This window comes from Podarcis filfolensis, assembly GCF_964270895.1.
Source record: "Podarcis filfolensis genome assembly, chromosome: 17".
Classification (NCBI taxonomy): Eukaryota; Metazoa; Chordata; class Lepidosauria; order Squamata; family Lacertidae; genus Podarcis; species Podarcis filfolensis.
This window is the reverse complement of record NC_139621.1, coordinates 15,439,135-15,464,058: the sequence shown is the minus strand read 5'-3', so window position 1 is coordinate 15,464,058 and position 24,924 is coordinate 15,439,135. Positions and strand designations below refer to the sequence as shown.

General features: G+C 39.3%; 1 protein-coding gene across 3 annotated transcripts in view; it reads left to right on the top strand.

Moving 5' to 3' along the window:
• CNTLN (centlein) overlaps positions 1–24,924 on the top strand; it is a 171,497-nt gene that overhangs the window by 118,987 nt on the left and 27,586 nt on the right. For all 3 annotated transcript variants that reach the window (XR_014542968.1, XM_083592879.1, XM_083592878.1), the window contains 4 exons: positions 14,643–14,834; positions 19,244–19,341; positions 21,136–21,262; positions 22,664–22,801. Coding sequence is in view for 2 of the 3 variants with exons in the window: in XM_083592879.1 (XP_083449005.1) it covers positions 14,643–14,834; positions 19,244–19,341; positions 21,136–21,262; positions 22,664–22,801 (555 nt within the window). In the remaining variant the exon portion in view is untranslated. The remainder of the gene's footprint in view (positions 1–14,642; positions 14,835–19,243; positions 19,342–21,135; positions 21,263–22,663; positions 22,802–24,924) is intronic.

Here is a 24,924-nt window from a genome sequence, read left to right as displayed (position 1 = left end):
CCGATTCAGTTGATGTTCAGCACTTGAAAGTCCCATTTCCAACAAGCCCGTTAGGTATGTGCTTTATATTCTTTTATTTAAATATTGGGAGTTTAAAACTGTACACGGCCCTCTCCTTTTAGTTGCAGACTTAATACAAACTATAGTATATCAGTTTTTTCCTGTACATATGGCGTGATTTTGCTATAATTGTATCACAAGTTTTTAGTTGTGATTCATTCCAGTGCAAAGAAAATCCCTTATTTTGTTTTTGTTTTGTTTTCTTGGTAGTGGTTTATAACACAGAACTCTTCCTTTAATATATACAATTTCTGGGTGTCACATAATACTTCATAATGCTGATAATATGTAACTTAATAGTTCTACCATTTCTTAATCACTTTAAGCGTTCCTGCTAAAACTGGTAATATTTATAAGCGTTCCTCCAAGCACTAGTTATTTTTAGAATATTCTATTTATTTTTGTTTTTAATAATGATTTCTCTCACATGAAAGAAAAAGCAAATGGTGTCTGGAAGAATCAGTGTTCCCCATCTCTGTTTTCTAGAAAGGAAATAGTCCTTCTGGATCCCTGAATCATAGGATTAGAGGGTGCTACTTCTAAATTGTGTTCTAGAACCAGTCATTTGTATCTTTTATTATTCTAATTACTCACTGATGACAGGAGTTAAAACCATCAACATTGCCTATGTCCTAGATAAACCTTTAGCATGTACAAAAGTCACTTTTTAAAAGCTTTTAATTGCTTCTGTAGTTACATACAACTTGTGTGTGTGTATTCCAGATACAAAAGCAGTTGTCCTGTATAGATACAATTTAACTCATCTAAACTTAAACTAAAACAATCTAAGATGAGAAGCAAATGTCTCCTGGATGGAAACTGTTTGCACGTTCTAGAAAATTTATAAATTGCTTTATATTTGCATACTGGGGTAGGAAACATTTCCTAAGATCTTTTCTCCACTGTTGTGAAGAGGGCTTGTGCCTTTACTTGGTGTGTGAGACTCACAGAAGAGAAACAAAGTGGGTACAAGTTGGCTTTTCCTTTGCAGGGTTCAGTACTCAAGTTCTTTCTGTATCAGCTATATTCAATAGCCAGTGCTGGTGACTGCCAAGAAATTCAGAATATATCCAACCCATCAAAAAAAATCTGTAGCTCTCTGAAAATGAAGTTCGGTTGGAGTGGTTTGAGGCCATTCCCTGCTTTCTATGCACAATTTGTGTCAATATATTTGCATTTTATATAGGTTCAGGTATATATTCTGAAATGAATATTTCAAGTCTGTGTGTGTGTGTGTGTGTGTGTGTGTATGTCATTCTGGATTGTAGCCAGAGTACTGAATACATTTCTGCTGGCTCAAAATCGCATCTACCAAAAATTTTGTGAAATTAGTTCTCAGTTTCTATTTCACAAATAAGACTGTTAGCTTTATTTTGCATGGAAACATGTAGAAACAAAATTGTAAGGCATTTTTGTTGCTTCTTCTTGTTTCTTCTTGTTGTTTATTATACCAAAAATGAAGCCCGTGCAATTTCCTCATTCCTACAACTAAAGGCCAGCAGATTGGGTGTTGGCTGTGCCCACAGGTTGATGTAGGGCTCCCAGGATTCAGTTTGCTCCTGCCTTCAGCAAGTGCAGCTAGATGGCCATTTGCCCTCATTCTTAGCTGTCTCCTCAGTTGCATTTATTGAAAGCTTTCCAAGAACTCAGATGATGGACTTGCCAACTGGGTTTTTCAAGATTCTGTAACTTGAGAAGCTAGGTATTAGGATCCTAAGCCAAGCCTAAATACTATACTCTGATAAAATGTTACACTAGGTGTTTTTTATTTTTACTTTCCTATATGGGGTCTAATATTTTTTCTATGTACTACCATAGACCAATGAATGTCTTTTAGTGTTTGTGACCTTCATACTCACCAGGACAGTTTATTTTCTGGACAAAGCACCTCATGCTAGCAGTTAATTTTTCCAAAAGTATTTATGCTAAGAACTGAAAAACAGCTTTTCTTTTCGGCAGCTATTTTGTGATTTTCCTTTGTACAACTCTGGTGATAACAACTGAAAAGTCCTATTTATATAATTTTTCATTGTCTACCCCCTGAATTGTTTTTACTTTGACTTGGCAGCCTGCATAGCGGACAATCCTAGTAGGATATTTAGTATATATATGTCGGGTTCTCAAGGGCTATGGCTTTTGCCAGATGAAGCACTTTTGATTTTGAGGCTGATGAAACACGGTGCTATTATTGATCTGTACATGACACAGCCTGTCTCTCTGCTGGCAGAGTGTAGCAACATTTATCCAGGAATTTGTGAAATGTCACTTGGATCATGTTCGTAAGGTAAACTGGGCAAAAAACAGGATCCAAGCTGAGAATCTATGTGGAATTGGACGTGACTGTCTTATCCCTATGTCCTATATTCTAGCTCAGGCGAGTGATATTTGTTAACCCAATGGCTGCGGTTTTTATATTATGTTTCAGAGAAGTATGATTATCATTTGAAATACCCTGTCCAATAAAGTCATACTATTTTTCCACTCTGTTTTCAAATGCACTTGGGATCAGAATATTTTAAGTCAGTAAATGTGATCTGAACAACACAAGTCAATAATTTCTGTTCTGTTTGTAGCAAATTGATAGTTCTCATACATCACAGAATAAAAGAATCTGCTTATATTCCCTGTAGGAATTCCCTTGCTAGTCTCAGTTCACCTACAGGTGTGTGGGAGAGAGGGAGAGAGGGAAAGAGAGAGAGCCTGTCTCATTAAAATCTCAGCATGCACTGTGGTCACAAAATCTATGGCTTTGATCTCATGGTAATACCATCCAAAAAAAATTCCTGCACTGTACATGTTTTCAAAATGTTTTGGTATGCATTTCAAAAATAACTGAATTATTTATTTTAGAATGTACAGATTTTTTTTCCAAGAAACTAAACTGTCAAATCAAATGTGAAACAAGTTTTTGTTAACTAATAAGAAGCAAAGGCTTGGAATAAAAATTCCAAATTCCACATTAGGGCAATACCTTGATGGAGACAACCAAAAATGTTACTAATAGGGCGTTAGCTTTTGAGGTTGCCGGAAATATTCATCAGACCAGAAGGCAGTAAAGAAATCTAGCTGGGAAGAAGAAGCATGCAATGGCTGGTCCTCTGTTTTTGAAAATATAAAACCTAGATAATACCTAAGGAACTGTGGTGAGGGATGCTCATCATTGGGCACATATCCTGGCCATGCTGAGGGATCACCACTGGCTGCCTATCAGCCACCGAGCCAGCCCTAAATCAACTGGACAAGATAGAAAACTATATTTCTCTCAACTGCCTGATAAGGGCAGTGGGATCAGCAAATGGTACCCTGTTAGATTTGCCACAGCTGGATGATGATGATCAGCTTTCAGTAACATGGTGGTAGGCTTCTTTTACTGGTGGCGCCAGTGTTGTGGAGTGCCCTCCATGTTGTAATATGAGATGCCCATCACTATTGGCATTCTGTCGGCTGCTGAAAACACACTTCTTTAGGCAAGCACTCCTCTGAGCTTGATCTTCTGATCTTATTGTTTAAACTGCTTTTAAGTGTTTTGTCATTCTTCTTAACTAACTTATTCATTGTATATTAGGGATGCTCTAGATTTGGATTTTATTTATAATTTTAAACTGTTAAGAAGCTATATAAGCATATGACTGGTATATAAATTAATAAATAATAGCAATAGTTCCTTGGTAAGTGATAAACAGGAATGCGGAGAAAGCTTTGTATACACAAAGCCAGAGATTAAATGTAGGTGATCAACTATTGTATGCTTCTTTCTATCACTTGTAGGTGTGCAACCTGGAACCTGCATGGCACCTAGTAGCTTCATTGGACTGCCTGCTTCCTCCCATGGTTCCTCTTTCACACATAGAACCCCAAAAAATCCTGGGAACAATAGTTTACTCCTCAAAGAACTACAATTCCCAACACCCCAAACAAACTACAGTCCCCAATATTCTTTGAGGGAAGCCATGGTTCAAACATGCTTCAGCATAAGCTGTCTCCTCCCCCTGTTTTTTTAAAATTTAAAATTGAAAAAACAATCTACCCTGATGAAGCATTCAGAAAAGCTTCAAGGTGGGCACAGTTCTTTATAACATTTTAGTTGCCTAATGAATATGCCATCCAAATGTAGATTTTGCTAGCTAGCATTTGCCCTGGCTTTTATACAAAATAGACAAATTTTTCAAACAAACTTACCAATGATATTCAAATGACTGAAGCCGCAAATATTTGACCATGTGCCACAACTGATATTAATAAACGAAAACCTGAACAGTGGGAAATTGGCAGAAAACAATCATTTTTTTAGTTTGATTACAATTCCATTTAATATTGCTATCGTTACTAATTGAAACTTGCCAAATTTTTAATCCTTACGTTTTTATAGCACTTTTCAATAATTTGGAGCATTTCATCTCTGTCATCTTAATCACTACAACAACCCTGTACAGTAGGTCAGCCTGTACAGTGGTACCTCGGGTTAAGTACTTAATTCGTTCCAGAGGTCCGTTCTTAACCTGAAACTGTTCTTAACCTGAAGCACCACTTTAGCTAATGGGGCCTCCTGCTGCCGCCGCGCTGCCAAAGCACGATTTCTGTTCTCATCTTGAAGCAAAGTTCTTAACCCGAGGTACTATTTCTGGGTTAGCAGACTGTGTAACCTGAAGCGTATGTAACCTGAGGTACCACTGTATTGAATATTGGACACTGAGTATTCTTCCTTCCCCCTTAGTGAGTTTATGGCTTGGGAAAGATTTGATTGCCTTGCATACAGCCTCCACCCTTGGTTGTTACTTGAGCGCCAATAGTTTGGCCTGTACGGATGTTTTCTAAACTGTATCGTAGCACTTCGGTGCATGCAGTGATTTTTATCCATTGCTGAGTGATTTCCTCCCACCATCAAATCCCCTGCCAAGTCCATAAAGAGTACCCTCCTAGCCTGAATGTAGTTCGGCACATGAAGTGTTCATAGAACCATTTAGGCAGACCCTCTCTTTGATAGGAGATAAAGATTGACAATGTAAGCACTCAGCAGGGAGCAGGCTAAGTTGCTCAGAGAGTTAATTCTGTAGCTCAGAGCCAAATGGCTCATCAGCTCTGAGCCAGAGTACAATCTTGAAAAGCCTGGTAACTGAAGGCACAGGTGGAGTTTGACAACAATATTGTGGCCAGGATTGGCAACTATAATTTGCCAGTGGAAGTGTGCCTGGCTTCCCTCCCTATTAGCCCTGGTGAGATTCTGCTTACTGTCGCAGGCTTTTCCACGTTGCAGGAGACGGGTGAAAAATTTAAATGGTTTCCTCAAGCTGTTGGATAAACAGGAGTCCTTTAAAAGTGAGAACAACAGATGCAGAATTAACAAGAAAATGATTGTGTCCATTTTAATTTTCACTTGCGTTTACAGGTTTGATGGGATTGGGGACCTCAGGAGTAAGGTCTCAAAGCATTTTTATTGAACAGCCACAGATTTCAGGATAACGGTAGCAGAAATGTCATCCAGAACATCTTATGTGGCTTGGTATCCTGTTCTATTCTCACCATTTTAGTATGAATGAAAGTCAAAGATATATAGAGCTTTGTACTTTCTCCAGCAGTTAATAGCCACTTACTTTTGTCCAGAGGTGCTATTATTATCATGATTTCTCAGTAGTATGTATACGTTTACTTGTGTTAAAAATTATTGAGAAAATTAACAATAGCTCAGTCCTAGAACACAACGTTTTTCACTTCAAAAGATCTCGGGCTGAATTCCCAGCATTTCCAGGTAAGTTTAGGAGAGACCACTGTTCTGTAAGCTGCTTTGAGAGGCTTTTTGGCTAAAGGGTACAGGATTCATGCCAGTAAGTAAATACCTATAATTCTGAGCTTCGTGGGCCATTGATAGGAGACAGCTTCCTACATTCCATGCAGTGTAACGTTATTACAGCTGAAGAAGAAGGCAGTGAAATGCCTGAGCTGCACGGAAGCAAAAAAAAAAGGGGGGGAGGAAATATTGTATATTTTTCTATTATACTCATTGCACAAGAAGAGTTTAGAGAAAATGCTGCTTCCACTCCTAACAGAGAACTTAATGCTGCAAATGAATTTTCAGCATCCCCTTATTTTTTTGTGCATGTAAAAAGTCATTTGGAAGACTATATCCTTTGGTTACATTCAATTTAAATAATCAGAAGCAATTTTTAAAAAACCCTTAATATTATGTTACTATTATGTTAATGTCTGTTTCTCCATATTTTTTTTAGCTATGTGGAAAACAGATGGAAGCATCCATCGCCCATTCCACCATGAGTATATTTGTGTGTTACCTGAAACATATCAATACTGAGCATTGCTGCTGTTAAATTTGTAATGAGCTGTAGGGGCTGTGAAATTCCCTGACTGGCTCTCATATAAGTACTTCATTTACAGCACTTAGATGTGGCAAGATGCTGGATAATAACGTAGTAAAGCCAGCCTCTACTTTGAGATGTGCTAACCTAATTTTGCCATTCTGAACCTGTTGTTTTCCTTCCTCCAATATTTGGTGTGAGCAGCAACGGTAGGGCAACTGAACTGTAATGTAACATCCAAAGATATCCTCTCGTGTCATGCCTAAGTGGCACATTGGTGCCTACAACAGGATTTTGACCTTATAATGGACAGTGAGCTTAAAGGTATCGCATTTGCCTGTGTTCACATAAGTGTACATAATTGGTTTTGTATAAAAGATACTATAAAAGTTCACTCAATAAGCCAGAACCAAATGTGTGATTATACATCTACAGGCAGCGACCATTTTAGGTGCGTCTAATTGTCATGTGACCGCCAATGGGCGGGTCCTTTTGGACCTAGAAGAAGGTAGAATGGGAGCATAATGAGGTAGGCATGATCGCGCATGATCACCCAGAATGCAACTCTGCACAATTTGGGGGTTGCCTGTACTTTGATTACAGGATGTATGTAGTAGATAAATGCAATAATGTCTATAGCCAGATTTATATGGTTATATAAATTCTAACCAATAATAATAATAATAATAATAATAATAATAATAATAATAAAAAAAAAAAAATTTATTATTTATACCCTGCCCATCTGTCTGGGTTTCCCCAGCTACTCTGAGCAGCTCCCAACAGAATTAAAAGCACAATAAAACATCAAACATTAAAAACTTCCCTAAACAGGGCTGCCTTCAAATGTCTTCTAAAAGTTGGTTGTTTTATTTCCTTGACATCTGGTGGGAGGGCATTCCACAGGGTGGGCACCACTACCGAAAAGGCCCTCTTCAAAGGATTATAAGAGCCTTGTGCCCCTGGTCACTTGTGCATTCAAGTAAACAGTTCACAGTAGCTATGATGAATTCATTGGTCCAATTCATCTGAAAGAATTCTAGCTCTGTGGGATACTGGTTTAATTTATATTTATCTCTGGTAATCAGCAACTTACAATTAGTTTTATTACATTAATTAGTTTGTTAGTTTATTGATGTTCCTTTCTGCTAACACTCAGAAGCAGTTCATAAGAAGTGTACACACAGTGTTTTGATTTTTAAAACCACAAGTTTGCACATTCGTGGAACATACATAAATGTATTAATGCCATACATTAGTTCGCTCTGCCATTCCTAAACTTCCCTTCAGTGCCCTACTATATGAAGCTACGATCAAGAACTTGATTTGGCCCTATTTGAAAAGCAGGGAGAGAGGGGAGACGCTTTGAGAGATAATTTCAGGATTATTTTCTTAATGGATGACTTCTTTAGATGGGTCATCTTCAGTTGGTGGCCTGCTTAACACATTTTTTGATGTGTTGCCAAATTGAGACTTTTATTATATATAAGAACATAATAATATCAGGATTTGTCATAAGTTTCAGCATTTAATTTCCACACGTGAGGCGAAAGTTTGCAAAATCATCCTTAAAATGTGTTAGTGTGATCTTTTGAACTGAAACTACAGTGTGAATCCCATTGGCAGGAAAAAATACTTACAAATGTGTGGTTTTTTTAAGGCAAAAAGCAGTATTATCAACAGGAACATACCTCTATTTCTCTGTTGGGATGTAGTTTAAACACTTCATTAGAGATTGGCATTTTCGGTACCTTTAAGCATCTTTAAAAGCTGCTTTGTTAATTGCAAACCATATTTAGTATGACCTCATAATAATGTAGCACACCTCAAGTGTCATGGCTGTCTATGCAGCATGCACTAGAGCAGTGTTCATTTATACTAGACAACTGAACTTCAAGGGGAGCAAAATCTTGATAGGCAATTAGCAGTAATTAGGAAGATTCAACTCAATGAGATGTCAACATTGGATTGCTTAAAAAAAAGAGTTGAATGTCAGGGACTTGAAAATAAAGTTTTTCTCTCGCTGACATACAGGTATGGCATATGAAATATGAAATGTTAATTTAACTTTTCTGCTTATTATTCATGCACAATATTATTTTGTCATTCAGCTGCTACTCTGACAGAGTGCAAGGGGTGTTAAAACAGTGCTGCTGGAATAAAAGATTAATCTACCACTGGCCAATTAACCAAAGGGTACTTAATGGTCTCTAAAGGCTGATGAAGTCTAGCAACTAGCTAAAGTACTCGTTAAAAAGTCCTCTGCATTACCTTCATTTGCTTGACATTTTGCGAAATACACTGTTATCTTTCAGTAACTATCTGGAAATAGTTTATAAATGTGTAATCTTGGCAGCTCTTACGAAACTGAGCAACTAAGGATATTCTTTCCCTCCCTGCTCTGTCCGTCTTCTCTGACAAGGTGGCCATTTCTCATTTCCATTTTTCTCCATGTAGTTATGTGGTAGAAGAAAGACTTCCTTTCTTTCCTTTCCTTGCATGAAAAGAAATATGCACCTTGGAATTCCAAGTTATTAAATTATTATAGCCTCTTATCTGAAGGCAGTAGTGGCCTGATGTCCCACATCTGTTGTTTTTCATAAATATTTTACCTATATGAAGCTCCAAATCTGCAAGAAATAGAAGACCATGGGTATACTTACCTAGTCCCATTTGGTGCTATAATTTTGCAGAGTTCTGTGTAAATTTATAACTGCCGCAACACTTAGCCATTCCAGCCTGCCTTGCATCCTTCCTGTCCCCATAAAAACTACTTTCAATCTCTCAGTTCCTCTTTGGCATTCCCTTCGTATGCCGCACAGATGATCCGAGCTGCGATGTCAACTAGAGAGGACTGGGTATAAGTGATGCTGGAGGAGTCAGTAGGATAATCTCTGGAGGAAAATCGAATGATCAGAGAAATTACACTCTCAGCATTGGAATATGCTCAGATGTTGATGGGAATTTCATAACATACACTAAGGTAGCTAAATGTTTTGAAGGGGAGCGTTGTGCTTTCAGTCGCATAATGCTGGAGGCTACAACTACAGATGGAGCGCTTTGATCAAATAACAACTTAGGTGCAATGACCTCCCCGAACTCTCCCTGTAATACATTGCTTTTAGTGTGTTGGTAAATGTATTATCATTGTAAAGATGAAACATACCTTAGAGCAGGGGCTAGGCAGCATGGTGCCCTCTGGATAGCTTATGTGGTTTGGGTGATTTGTTTCATTAGTTTCAATGAGACTAAAGCATAAATTATTGTGTTTATTATTTGTATACTGTCCTATTCCCACACATGGTATACAACATAAAATCACAGTATAAAAACGCAAAATACATAATAAAAACAAAAACAAAAAAACCACCCAATAATCCCCCCTCCACACCACCTTTTAAAAGGGGATTGGATGTCAACCAGCCAAAGGCCTAGTTAAAGAGGAACATTTTGTCTTGCTCCTGAAGGTGTATAATGAAGGCGCCCAGCGAGCCTTCCTGGGGAGAGCATTCCACAAACGGGAAGCCACTGCAGAAAAAACCCGTTCTTGTGTTGCCAGACCTTTTCGACCTCTCATGGAGAAGGCACACAAGAAAGGGCCTCAAATGATGGATCTCAGGGTCCGGGGAGGTTCATATGGAGAGAGGCAGTTCTTGAGGTATTGTGGTCCTGAGCCTCAATGCTTAGACAGGACCACTTGGCACAAGCTCAAATTCTTCTTGTGGGCTTTCCATGGGTATCTGACTGGCCACTGTGACTGTAAGACTAGACAGGCCTTTGCTTTGGCTGATCCAAGCAGAGCTTTTCTTACGTTCTTTTTAAAAAAAACCTACAATTTTCCATTTCAGACAATTATTTTAATAAAGGTGTCAGAATAGGGATGCATGATGCAGAATGTGGCATTTGGTTAAATTATTTTTCTCCAACCTTTCTTAGAATAAGATATAAACAGCAGTGTAATCTACCACACAAAGATATGATTCAAAGCTAAAGCCTTTCTTCTAGGGGCGAAGCCTTTGGTAAAATAGTTTACTTGAGAGCTTAGAGGAAAGCCTGATCTACAAGAAAACCCTACAGACATACTCGGTTATGCAGAAGCTTTTTACAAAGCATTACTGCATCGAGTCAGTTTTTAAGGCATTTTACTTAATAATATCACTGTCTCCAATTTAAATTCTAGTACCTTAATTATGGTTTTGCTGTTGCTCCTGGACAATATAAAACACACACACAGGTAATTAAAATCCTCTGAGGATCACTATTAAAAGTATATCTACAGAAAAGAAATTGGATGTTTTTTTGTCTACAGCTGCTATCCTAACCTGCTGTCAGTTACCTAGAGAGTTTTTGGAATAATGCATGCTGTTTACACTAACTTCAGTCAGCTTATCCATACATCTGCTGGCTTTTGCTATTATCTACTGAGTTCATCAGATCAGCAAAGAAGTGTATCTTGATTATCTTGATTAAGCAGAAGCCCTCAGCTACCACCCCCTACTATGTTTTTAATACTAACGTGCCAGTCCTTTCTTTGTCTAATCTAAATTATAACATGACCTATCATTAAGTGCTAAAAGAGTATTCCCAAGGTATGTACTATATGAAAGGTCTATTTTAATGCTATTACAAGTTTATATAAATAGGGTAGACATGAAGATCATTTTTACTATAAATCGATAGCTATTTATATATTTAGTTTCAATTCTGCTGGAAGGTGCTTTTGTTACCTGTCCAGAGCCCTTGAGATAGGGAAGACTAGATCTTCCAGCAGAATTGAAACTAAATAAGAGATCTGAACAGAAGGCACCTCAACTCTGTGATTCTAGATCTACAAGCTATCCTTTCTCAAAGGCTCAGAGCAGATTACAAAAGCAAACACCATCCATCAGAACATAGTAAAATATATTCAAATGCAGTGAAGTTTCCCCAAGCTTTCTTGACTCTTGAGCTGTAAAGGCTAGCTTAGACAAGTAGGTTGTGTGCTCTGGAAGGTTTATACTGGGAGAGACTTCCATACTGGAGATCAGCCTATGACACTACTTCTCTTTGCTCCCCTAGCTTTGGAACTTGGTAAAATGTAAAGTAAAGGGACACCTGACCATTAGGTCCAGTCGTGGCTGACTCTGGGGTTGCGGCACTTATCTCACTTTACTGGCCAAGGGAGCCGGCGTACAGCTTCCGGGTCATGTGGCCAGCATGACTAAGCTGCTTCTGGCGAAGCAGAGCAGCGCACGGAAACGCTGTTTACCTTCCCACCAGAGCGGTACCTATTTATCTACTTGCACTTTGACGTGCTTTCGAACTGCTAGGTTGGCAGGACAAAATTAATAAGATGTCTTCAGTGGTTTTCAGAGGAGCATGTGGACCTCCCATCAGCTCCAGCCAAAATTATTAGAGATAGCTGGGGTTCTGGTCCAAGCACATTTGTAGACCCAAGGTTGAAGAGCCTTGTTGAGACTCACTTTGATGGATCTGGGTCACTGAATGTGTCAACAAGTAAATTATGGTATTGACGTTTGGATAGGCTTTTGGGGTGACTAGAGTATAGGTTAAGTTTCAGTGTTTTTCAGTCTCATTTTAAACAACTGTGGTTTTGTTGCTTAAAGCTTTTAGGGAAAATTTGGTTTCTTTTACAATTGATAGTTAATGTCTTCATTGCTTTCAATATAATTATGTGTATGTTACCCTTCTCCAACCTGGTGCCCCCAGACTACAGCTCCTATCGACTCCAGCCAACATGGTGTATGTCATATACACAGGATCATACAAAGTAAAATAGAGTGTGAATTGTTGTTGGCAACCATCTGTCTTGAGAGTGCGCCTCTGGGGGTGAAGTCAAACTGTTGTGTTAGCAGCACCGAAGTGACCTCCCCAGGGCACAAGCCAGGGCATTGTGTATGGAGGTCCTAGGCTGCCCAAATGACAAGACCCCCATCTCGGCCACACTGAAGTGGTTCAAAGGAAAGCAGAACAACAATACGTTTGGCACCAGCTTGGCTGCAGGAGTTGCTGGAAGGAGGCGTACAAAGTGTCATGCAACAGTCTTAGTGACTCCACTCCAGATTTGTGTAGGGTTTACTCATTTGCCTTTTCTTCTTTTTAAGATATCCCACAAGGCAGAGAGGTTTAGGATCAGGGTTTTCCTTCTCCTAGATGGGCTCCCTTTCCTTATTGATGAGTGCCATCTGCTACTCACTTCCCTCTACAGCACATGCTGTTAGACCCACTATGGGTCAATCAACCGGACCCTATCTTTGCATGCAGGGAAAGTCCCTAACTCACTGAGGGTTTGAGACCCATCAGCTACCTTCACCTGGGTTAGCCAGCCTGATGAAGCCATTCCCAGTGCCATTCCCAGTGTGTGTGGCTGCTGTCACATGCTGACAGCTTCTAGGAGCCACAGGTGAGAGAGCTGAATGAGGGTGGGGACCAAAGGTGAGCAAAGTACCCCAGCCGGCACAACACGTCTGACACCAGACATATTATAATTTATCTGGGTGTCTTTCCTCTTCACTGAATTAAAAATAAATACCATATCTCTGGTTTGTGTTGATCATATATTGTACACATACCTCCATCAACCCCACAGTAAAATTATTCACCCTTATTTTAAATGAGCCCTGTGATTCCCCATCTTCTTTTGTCTTTCAGGTTCAGTAGTAGAGAACAGGAGATATACACACATGCACACACATATGATTTAAATGATAAAATATGAACATTATCAGGTGTCCTGATGTTTTTAAGGCGAGAGACATGGCAAATTTAGTGAAGACATCAGTGAAAAGGAGCAAGAAATGAATACATGAGTCTTAAGGCTTTGTGGAGAAAATAAATGTTGGGCAAACCCACTGCCTCCCACTTTTTCTCTGGGGCGGCTCATTGTCTGTTTTAATAACCCCCCAATATTTCCTTCCAATTCTTTTTTTAATGTTCCCTTTTCCTGTCTACATTCTTTGCTTTTGTGCATGCCTCCTAAGTCCTTTCTTCTATTTCCTGCCTTCTACCTTCAGATTAACATTATAGTGTATCTGTTTCTTATCTCCTTATTTCAGTACAAAATATAAAGTAGCTACAGCTAGCTGTTTTAAATGGTAGCATCTTTTGCAGTGTCTAATTGGGAGTCTTCACAAGGGAAGTTTTTTGCTCCTCTGAGAGATTGCAATACCATTTTGTCTAATTGTTCCTTATGTTAAACTACCATATTATAAGCATCTTTGGAATATTAAAATAGTACTATTGTTGAGCTCTTAAGGAGCCTTCGGCTGTTATGCCATTAAAAGCTTGGTGGCTTTCTGCTGACTACAGTCTGGTAAAAGATTATTCCAGCTATTACAGAATAAAACATGTTCCTATATTCCACAGCATAGCAAAATTAAGGTAAATACTGAATACTTCATTTTACCATTTTAAGACGCACGCTGCAGCACCATTTCGCATCGCATAAATGCTCCTGATCCGTTGTCAGTCAAGTTCAGTAAGACTGAAATAGTTTATTTGCTTGCTATTCATATGAACTAAATCCCTAACAAGCCTCATCTGCTAATTGGACTTAACATTTATGTTGCTAAATGAGAAGCATTTTGGCTGCAGTGTTGGGTGGTAAGACCTACCCAGTGGAATAAACAACTAACATCTGCTATCTTGTCGTGCTCCAGCTTGGCTTTTACCAGTTAAGTACATCAGCCCCAGGGTCAAGGTTATGGAATTTGTGGTTTCCTGGCTCTTGTGTGTACATGAGGAACGGAAGAAGCAACAACATAAAGACCAGCCAAACAGAAGTTCTGCAGTGCATATGGTCTATTTTGCTTTAACCTCCACAAGTCCTACAAACCTAATAAGTCAAAGCACACTGCTCCATAGCATTTGTCAATAGAATATTCATGTGAACTTATTCCAGCGGCCATTACATTCAATCCACATTTCCTACATAAAGTGAAATCTGAGAATATTTCACTGTTTTCACATACACATCACAAGGAATATCAGTGGCAGTGGGGAACAGTATTAACTATTCTTTAAAGCATCATTTTCCTCTCCCCTTTGACAGGCAAATATCACTAAAGGCAGCCTGTCTCCTTTCTCTCTTCCTCTTTAATATGGTTGTGTCTGTTTTGTAACCAGTGAAATCAGCCAACCCATTTGCAATTTGGACAATGCACGGTGCATATGTTGTGTTTCGTAATGCTAAACTGTAAAATTATACAGCACGTTGGTCTCTATTGCATACTGAACACAACTGTCGCTCTTATTACTTTCTTTGGAAAACAGACACTGACGTCCAACCTGACTGAGTTGCAGCGAGAAAAATCAGATTTACAAGGGAAGTTGGACCACCTGACCCAGTCTATGAAAGTGAGAGAGGTTCTGTCTCCTGTGACATCTGGCCCTACTGGAATGACACCAGCAACTCCATTAAAGAATGTAGATTTGGAAATGAAGCAGCTGCAGTGTAAACTGAAGGTGACAGTCCATGTTATGAAATTATTATGAAATTTGCACTTTTATGTCCTAAAGAGAGTATCAAGCGCTGAAAGACCAAAAATAAAATGCATCTTGCGGCTTAGGTAAATTTGCTATTAAATGATGGTCACACAACCATAATTAAATAAGAATAACTTAACATTCAGTCAGATGAAATTGAACTGGCTCGCTTCATCTGTTCAAAGATTAGAGAAAATAAATCAGATTCAGGACTATGATTAAATCTGGCTTGTTGAAAGTGTTAGGCTGTGTTTCAGACAAATCATATGATTCCAGCCTTTACAGTATAAGAAGTGAGATTTAAAATTGCTATATTCACTGGATCTGTGTGTCCTATGAAGAATATAAATCACTATTATGGCTGTTTGAAAGGATAGTGACCTCCTTGCATTTTGTGACAGTATGAAAATATAATCTAGGAGAAAGAGGTCCCTGTAGTCATATTCTCTTCAACCCTCCGTTGCTGTCCACTACCAGAAACAACTTTCTTTCTGGAACACCTGTCTGAAAGTCTTTCTAATGTTCCTGGGAAAGCCTCAAGCCTAATTGGAAAATGCTATCGACTTTCAACAGTATTGGTGAACATTTAAAAAACCCAGCATGACTCCACCAATCACATTTATCACAATGATTATTTTGCATTCCTGACTTCTTGGAGGGAATTAGAATTGCTGTATGGAGGTTAATCTTAATGGAAACATTGGCAATATCAAAAAGTACATAGAGAGCACAGGTTGGAGAAACAGAAAGGAAGAGTACATGCAGGATGAAGGTTTTGTGATATTTGAATGTTGATAGTTACATGGAATAGGTGTTGTATTAGCAGCTACAAGATGAGATTGTGGAATAGCTGGAATTGGATAGGCTAGGAGTAACCAACATGGTGCCCCTCCCATACTGTTGTTGCACTGTAGCTCTGATAATCTCTGACTGTTGTCCTTGCTGGCTGGGGCTCATGTGAGCTGGATTTCAATAGGACCTAGACTATCCCCAGTAGCCGTTGGCAGGGCAGGCAGGACAAAGTTACGTTCTTGTCTTCCCAGTGCTGAGCAAAAGGCAGGGAGGGAGAGGGGTGGGGAGCCCAGCACCGGACGGCCACAGCAGTGCTTCCGTACTGTGCACAGGTCCCAGAAAATAACATACTAAAATTCGGATTCAGATAGAGCAAGACGACTCCTCTTGGTAAAAGGAAGAACCCTGGGGTAGGGTGGAGGGGAAAGCCCATGGTTTCATCTTTGTGGACAGACTATTTCAAAGTAGTGAATTTTCGTATGTTTTGTTCCTATCTCATGGATGGCGGATAATGAAATATTTAATTGGAGCCAAATCAACCTTCATAGCACTGTGCGATGGCATCCCTGATTTATATAAAAAATTAAAACAAGTTTGTTCTTGGTATAAGCCTTCGTGTGCATGCACACTTCTTCAGATACGAAAGCTTATACCAAAAACAAACTTAGTTGGTCTCTAAGATGCTACTGGACAATATATATATAGAGAGAGAGAGAGAGAGAGCGCGAGCGAGAGCATCAGACCAACACGGCTACCTACCTGAATCTAATTCCTGATTTAGTTAAGCAGATTTTAGTGGAACCCTACCTTAGTCTCTCAGTACTTACTCATGAAAACCCTAATCAAGTATCCCAGTGCTTTTCCAAAGTCAACATTGTTTTATTATTTATTGCATTTATATCCTGCCTTTCCTTAAGTTCACTCAAGGCAGCATATATTTTGTCTCCCCTTCAAAAAATAAAATAAAAATAAAAATCCTCACCACAGCCCTAGGAGGTAGGCTGGTTTGAGAGATGCTGACTGGTGCCAAATCAACCAGTAAGGTTCATGGCTGAGTTGGGAATTTTCCCAGTCCTAGTCTATCACTCCCTACACCACATGGCTTCCTAGTCTAGCCCATTGTTCATAAGACTGCCTTGCTTTTCAAGCAGTTACAAGGGATACACCTGGAAGCTTGCTGCAGTATGGAAAAACACAACATGGTGATTTGCTACGGCTACCCACATATCAAAGTTTACATATTAACCGTGTGGCTTCTTAATACACCCCTCAGTGTGTCCTGCATCATCCAACAACTTTAGCAAAGAGAATTTTAAGAAAGCTATTAGCAACGCAATAAACTTATACGATGCATCTGACTTCCTGGGAACCTGTTATAAAACCATCATCATTTGTGCACGCGTCTCGGTTTTCCCTGCAAGGTTTAGGATAAATAGCCCGAGATTGTACCTTATTCATGTATCTTTTTTTCCCCTTTTCCAAATTCCAAAGTCTAACCACACAATAAGTGGTTTCTGAGAACCAGGCTTCCTGCATCTTAACACTCCTACCCAATCACTGCTGGAAGAGATTTGCTTCATTTCCTTTCCCCTTCTTTGCAGCGTTGTTTTCCACAGGAAGTGGTGACTTTCCCCCTTGGATACAAGCACTGCTGTGTAGCTCTTTGCAGAGGCCCACGTTCCGCACAAGTGTCCACTTTCACTTGGCACATGTAAACGCCTCTGACGGCGTGTTGCACTTCACCCTTAATGAAGGTCATGCTGCACAAGTTGGCCTAAGGAACTTCAGTTATTATTCTGCTGCCATCTATCATTTTAACTATTCTCGGGTTAAACTTCATATATTTCAGGTTGGGGTGACATGCCCAATACAGAACTGCTGGAATCCTAGGCATGCTTTGACCACATGAAAACATTTCACTTCCCCCTCCCCCCCACTTTTTTTTTTTTTTTTTTGGTAAATGTAATAAATGACTGCAGCTCTGTTCTGAAAAATCTTTTTCCTTACCCAGAGAAAGCTCCTGTTGAAGTGCGCTGTAACGCAAGAATTATGACTTGCATTCTTTTTGTGGCTCAGGAGTATAAACTAGACATTATTTTTCATCCCTTACAGTATGATTGTGTTTATGAACATGCAGAGCCAGCCTTAATTTCTTTTTTTTAAAGAAAAAAGTAATTAGAGGTTCAACTTCCTGGCATGCTTTACCAAGTTGCGTTTGAATCCTTCGCAAACCTGCTTTTAATTTTTATTTCATTATATGAATGTTAAGACAGGATCGTTATAGTCCCTGCCATGAGAAAATGTTGGAATTTCAAGGCACTGTGGGTTGCCAGTATTATTGGATTTTAATTAGAGGAACAACTATCATTTTATTTTTAAGCCAGTGAGTAAAAGGGTGTAGCAGTGCAGAAGATGCTGCTCAATATAACTGCAGTTTACCCCATACTCTACCCATCAGAGTCTATACTTCCCTTGAGGGGAAGAATACTATGTGCAAGGCTCCCATTAATGTTAATGGGAGTTAGAAGGCTGCAATGAGCAGGAGACATTCCAGCAGAGTTTGGCTTTACTGCCTATCCCATCTCTTCGCTCACAGTTTTACACCTAATGTGTAAATTCCCCAGGCCAAAACAAGGGCTGAACTTGCAAATAGGAATGCACACCTACCATGAATTCATCTCCCACTTCTGCATCGAAAGGTGGAGGAGAAGAGAATGCCATTTACTCTGAAATACTCTGAAATGAAAGTTAATTGTTGCAGTTCCATGCCACCAATTTTAGCTGTTGATCACTCTGGAAAATATGGTAGGATTATTTCAAACGGCTGTGAGGTTTCTTTTTGTGACATTCCCTTTCCCCCCAGAATTGCCTAAAATAACTGATTTAAGTCAGTTATTTTGATCATCTGTGTACAGTGAGTTGTGCTGTCTACTTCCGAGTAGTATACATAGACAAGACAAGGTCTATGGACATCCTTGTTTAGGCTGCTAAAATTCTGATGTGTTGGTGGTGAAAATAGTAACAGTAGAGGAAGTGAACCAGATGCTGGTGTCCTGTGTGACTACTCCTAAGGAGGACATGGGACAACAGACCAAAAATCTGTACGATCAACTCCTGCTCCTATGTAATGTTTCTCATAGGTCTCATGCAAATCTTGAAGATCAAAAGACCGAAAAGAAGCACAGGTCTCTCAGACATATGCCTTTTGTTTCCCAAGCCTATCCTTTGAGGAAACACAGCTGATGGAAAATTTCTGTAAGCCGATCGTAAGAGTTTAATATTTTTTCTGCCAAATAAGACGGGATGTATCTACCTCTGGGCTGGCCCTGATAAATAACCATTTAGTGGTTATAAAGTCAGCAGTGTGAAACATTAGCAAAGTGTTTCTAAAGGGCAGAATTTCTAAGCGCAAAAGCTGTAAGAGATATTCTTTTGTGCTGTGATGTACACTAATGATTGTTTAATAGTGATCAAAATAGACTATAAACTATTATACAGTAATTTTTTTTGTTTGAAACAAGATCATTATGAGTTATACTTTCGATAATTCTAAATCTACACTATTGAAGCTTTAATAAATATTTTATTCAATCTAGAATGCAAATAATGAAATCACTAAACAGTCATCAACCATTAAATCTTTGAAATATGAAGTCCAGCGAAAAGAAGAACAGATGCGGGAACTACAGGAAAAGTAGGTTCACTTTGCTTCTCCATTGTGTCTGGTTCCCCCCAGTGGCAGAAATGTAATTACTTAACAGAATTTTGGATCAAGTAGAGACATTTTTCTGGAAGTGATATTTTCCATCCAGTTTCTTTTTTTCCTTTATGATGCCTATTTCAAACTATTGCAGCAGTCCATGCTGATGACTTTAAAAGCAAAAGACAAAAACTGACGAGTTGTTAACTGACTATAATTTCTGTATAGCAAAAAGAGTATCAACAGTCGCATTTCAGATTGCAGAGTAGGCTTGCTTATCCCTTGATGTAAATCTAAATGATTGCCTCACCGTAGCTAAAAGCAATCTTTCAAATACAAATGCCTAAGGGCTTAAAGACAAGTCAAGGTTTAGATGCTTAAACAGGATTAAATCTCCAGTTTTACATCTGTAAAAGGTGCAAAAGGGCAGTTAGGCTTATTCATTTTTATGTTTGTTAACTCTGCAACCCTATTCCTGTTTACTCAGAAATACATCCCATTGTATTCAGTGGGGCTGACTCCCAGGTAAGTGTTTATTATAGGATTGCAGTTTTAACTCTGAAAAACATTAACTTTGAAAACCACATCTCATTTATTTTACATACATAACACTGTATTTTAACTATGCTGGTTTATTCCAGAAGTGCATACTATAGATTTGTAGATTGATTATCTAGTCAAATATTAAAGTCACAGAAACACCTCCAAATGAGTAAACCTGTTACCTACTAATGTGTGATCTTGGAAATTAAAAATATTTTATTGACGTGGTTCCTTCACCTTTAAGATGGGATTATGTTTAAAATGCATTCATGGAATGCATATTTCATTGATTAATGCCTTAAGATGCACCTAAAGAACCCAGCACCTCCATTTTTTAGATTTTAGATAAGACTGTGCCCTACCATTATTTTATATAGTAAATACTGAATGTGCTTTGCTGGAGGTGATCTACTTGATTGCTCCCAGTACACTGTTAGGTGACCATTGAAATGTAAATTCCTTCTATCCTTTTTTATTATGCCATGGTTTTCTTGCTGATTTTATGTGACATGATATCAACAACAATGTATTCTGTATATTCAACATACTGATTTGATTTATTTGGATAAAGTATTGTGTCCATAAGAAAACAGTTTCAAGTAATAAGGCAATAGGCATCCTGTTTGTCTCACATATCACCCAATCAGCAGTTTTTAAAATTCCTTTGCCACAGATTTGCTACGGAAAAGTTTGCATTTCCTTCAGAGATGCTATGTGTGAAAGCAATGCTGTCTTTGAAATCAGCATATTGATTTTCCACAGATATTACCCACAGACATATTTTAATTCCTTCCTTTTTATTGTTATGAAGCTTTCTATATCCTAAATAAAGGTGTATAATCATGCTGGGCAGTCCACAAATTTGCACTTTTAAATTGATACTTTAGTAAATTACATTCTTCCTCTTCTTCACTTTGTCAGCCTACACCAAAATAATGCAATATTCTGCTTTCCCTTTGCTCATAATTGTATGCTCACCTTAGTATGATTAACTGTAGGAAGTGCTGTGTATTTGCATTGCTGGTATAATAATGTTGTGCTTGCAATTCAGAAGTCCACAGAGTTTCAATTTATCTCTTGTATCTTTATATGTGTAGAAAAGTGCAATGATTTTCAACTCCTTTGCACTGGCAAAATGTACAAAGATTAGCACCCATCAGAGTCATACATTTTAATAATTCAAAATAAGCACACAGTATTAATGTTTCCTAATTCTGTGGATATTGCATTCCGCCTTATTTGAAGGATTTCTCGAATGGAGAGAGACCTAAGTATGAAAAGAAATTTAATAGAAGATTGGAAGCTGCGCATGAAAGCAAATCAGGAAAAAGAAAAAAGCTTTAATGAAAAACTACAAACTCTTGAAGAAAAGGTATGTCATGTTTTGTGTGTGTTTAATCCCCCTCCTCCAAAATGAGCATCACATACAAAAATCAAAATATTAACACCGTTGGGGAGGTTTTGTTTGTTTTTAAAAAAGTGTTGCATTTGTATCCACTTAGAAATGCTATCAGATTTCATTGATTAATTGCAGCAGTCGTGATAATTCCATTCATACATAGAGAGAGCACATTTGTGCTATCTAAACAGTAAAATAATTTAATGTGAGAATGAAAGGTTTGCTGTGTACATATGGTATATAGTGAAGCTGGTTTTTCTTATGCTTGTTAATTTCAAAAAAATGCAGTTCAAATCCCTGATATGTGAAATATATGTGTTTGTTCTATCTAACATCTAGCAGAAAGAAAAGATTACATTTCAATTAGCTTTATAATAACAGTGACATGTTATCCCTTTTGCTGTTATATATTTAATGATTCCATTTTATGCTATTCTGCAAGTTGTTTTCTCCCTAAATATTTAATGCATTTTGCAGATGCTTAAAGGGACAAGAAGTGAAATTGCGCCTTCCTTACTCTATCTGCCCAGCACCCTTTTATTCCCAGCAAACAGGGCTCACATGGAGGAACCCCTGAGGCTTCACACTGTACAACCTCAGAGCAGAAATAGTTTTCGAGGCGAGCCCTACTTTGATTCTCTTTAAAATCAGGTGCTGGCTGCGTTGCTCTGAAAGTAGCCTGCACCGGCAGCCATTAAGCACTTGTCAGTTCCAGAGAGAACTACTCTCTTGCCCTCCATGTCAGAGATAAGATGTCATTAAGAAATCATCAGCCAAAAAGAGGGGGGTTGGGGTTGAGAGGAAATCACACCAGGAAGGTGCAAAATGAATCCTTGATTTTGTTTCTGTTTTAGAAAATCAATGTTTTGAAGAGCTGTGATATTAAATCTTGCATGTTTTGATTTCGGGGAGAGAAAGTATCTGCATACCATAGATTGCATAGAACTTGAATACATTTCCTTTACAGTTGTTTGAGAAAGGCTGATCCAAACAAAATCTATAGGTGCTGGATACTAACAGAAGGGTTGTGTGGTTAATATTTGTTTCCATCAAAACCTGAAAGCACTAAATCTCCATGTAGCTATACTTTCTGCATGCTTATATCTGTCTACTTGCTAAATGCTATGAATTTTGTAATAACTACGAACTTGCAGCTCTGTAGCCAGTTATGTGTGAATAAGTTCTATTGATTTCCATGGGATACAGTCCCCGCAGGAACAACTGAAAAAGATCTGCCAGCCTTTTCACCTAAACTGGCAAAAGAAATGTTTACAATTAAATGTAGTTGTTATTTTGGCAAAAGGTTTTAGGTTTCCCCTCGAAATGATGCAAATGTTTTCCCTAATAACAGTTATTCTCTGGGTGTTACTTCAGGTAAAGTCATTGACGGAAGATTGTTCAAACAAAAAAACGTCGATTGATTCACTAAAGCAAAGGCTTAATGTAGCTACAAAAGAAAAGGCACAATATGAGCAGATGAATCGCAAAGCTAAGGAGGAGCTGGAGAAAAAGGTACATGGTTACAGATTGTTTTGGATTAAACACAGAATATTTAATTTCTACCTAACCTTTTCATGTACAGTGTTTATTACCAAAAGGAAAAGAGTGGTGAGGTCAGCAACTCTGCATTTTCACTCTACCCATCGCGGTATCTCTGTGGTTTTTATTCTCTTGGATTTGGAGCCTTTACAAGATACGAATGTAATGGCAAAATGCATATTTGAAGATGAATTAAATGAATCACAGTATGATGTTCTGTGATATTAGCCTAGGTAATGAAATTCAATATGCCCCTGTTTGTAGCACCCTAAAATGGGTTCAGCGGAGCTGCTTTTTTTCTGTGCAATTCAAGAAGCAAGGACTGAAACTTCTGCTTGGGGCAGTCAGGGAATATGTGAACATGCTCCTGTGGTGCACACCATCATTATCCTTAGGTCAGGGATGAGAAACCTGTAGGGTCTGGTGTGGGGGGCACTGCTGCTCTCCTGGCTCCCAAACACAGTGTGAGCACAATCTGGCACTGTTCAGGGCCACAATGGCAATAGTGGCAGATGGGCTTCCCAGCAGTGCCAAGTTCCCCATGCCCCCCCCCCGCCCCCCGGAGAGCACCAACGACATGCAATGTTTGGAAGCTGGGGGAGAAGTGGACTCGTCAGGAATTACAGCTGTCCAACAACATATGAAGGCCCATAGGTTCCCCATCCCTGCTCTACGTAGAAAGCATATCTTTGGCTCTCCATTGGTTTTCTATTCATGTTGTTCTTTTAGCTTAGGTAGAGACAGAGGTTTTAAGTGTTGTTCCTGTTCCCACCTTAAAGGTAAAGGGACCCCTGACCATTAGGTCCAGTCATGGCCGACTTGGGTTGCGGCGCTCATCTCGCTTTATTGGCCAAGGGAGCTGGCGTACAGCTTCCGGGTCATGTGGCCAGCATGACTAAGCCACTTCTGGCGAACCAGAGCAGCACACGGAAACGCCGTTTACCTTCCCGCCAGAGCGGTACCTATTTATCTACTTGCACTTTGACGTGCTTTCAAACTGCTAGGTTGGCAGGAGCAGGGACCAAGCAACGGGAGGTCACCCTGTCACAGGGATTTGAACCGCCAACCTTCTGATCAGCAAGCCCTAGGCTCTATGGTTTAACCCACAGCAGCACCTGCATTCCCACCTTACTTATTACCTATTACGTAGTTGGGCTGGCCCAAGGCGTTTTGGCATCTGTGGCGAACCGCACAATGGCACTCCCTCACCTGGGGAGAACGGATAAGGGAAGATGTATATCAGGAACGGGGGGGGGGAATAAAATTCTACATCGGGAGCAAGGATGGGAGGAGCAAAAGGTCGTTGCAGAGGTGGCATTGGGTGGGGCTTAAGAAGTCCACAGACCCAGCCTCCAAGGAGTGGTAGCAGCAGCAGCAGGGGGCAATGAATTCCAGATCTGCTGCCTCTGTGGATCTTGCTGCCTCACCTTGCCTTATGGGTTGGTACCTAGGAAAAGGGGGAAAGAAAGATGGAATGAAGGCCATGTATGAACTCAAAGCTTACTCTTGTCTCCTACTGTGCCAAAAACCCTACATTCGTATTATGGGCAGGTCGTACCCTGAGCCCATATTAGGACAGCAATGGCTTCATTGAGCCCAAGGCCCTCGGTGGTAGAAAATCCACAACTGTGTGATACAGTCCAAAGGAAACAGCACTTAGGTTTAAGCCACTAAGGTTTAACACCAATACATAGATCCTTTCTCTAGTTTGTTTAATCCCAAACAGCTGAGGAAGAATGGTGAGGACATGGGAGAGGGTAACAGGCTGCTCCATTGGGAGAGAGTAAGGTACAAAATCGTTGTAACCTAAAGCAAATCAAGCAAAGGTACCTTTATAGATATGTGACACTGGAAGAAGACAGCAATGGACATGGTAAAGGAAGCTCAATACAGTTTTTACCTCATGAAATCAGACAAGAACTAAGAATGCCCCACTCTAAGGGTGAAGGAACCAGGTTGTGGTCCCTACAGTGAATCTTCCTAGAAAGGGGACACAGTGGACTTTGTGGACTCACTATGTATCCACAAAACTCGCATTCCCTCTCATGGCTTGATTGACTCACTTTAGGGTATTTTGCTCTTGAGTAAAAAGTATA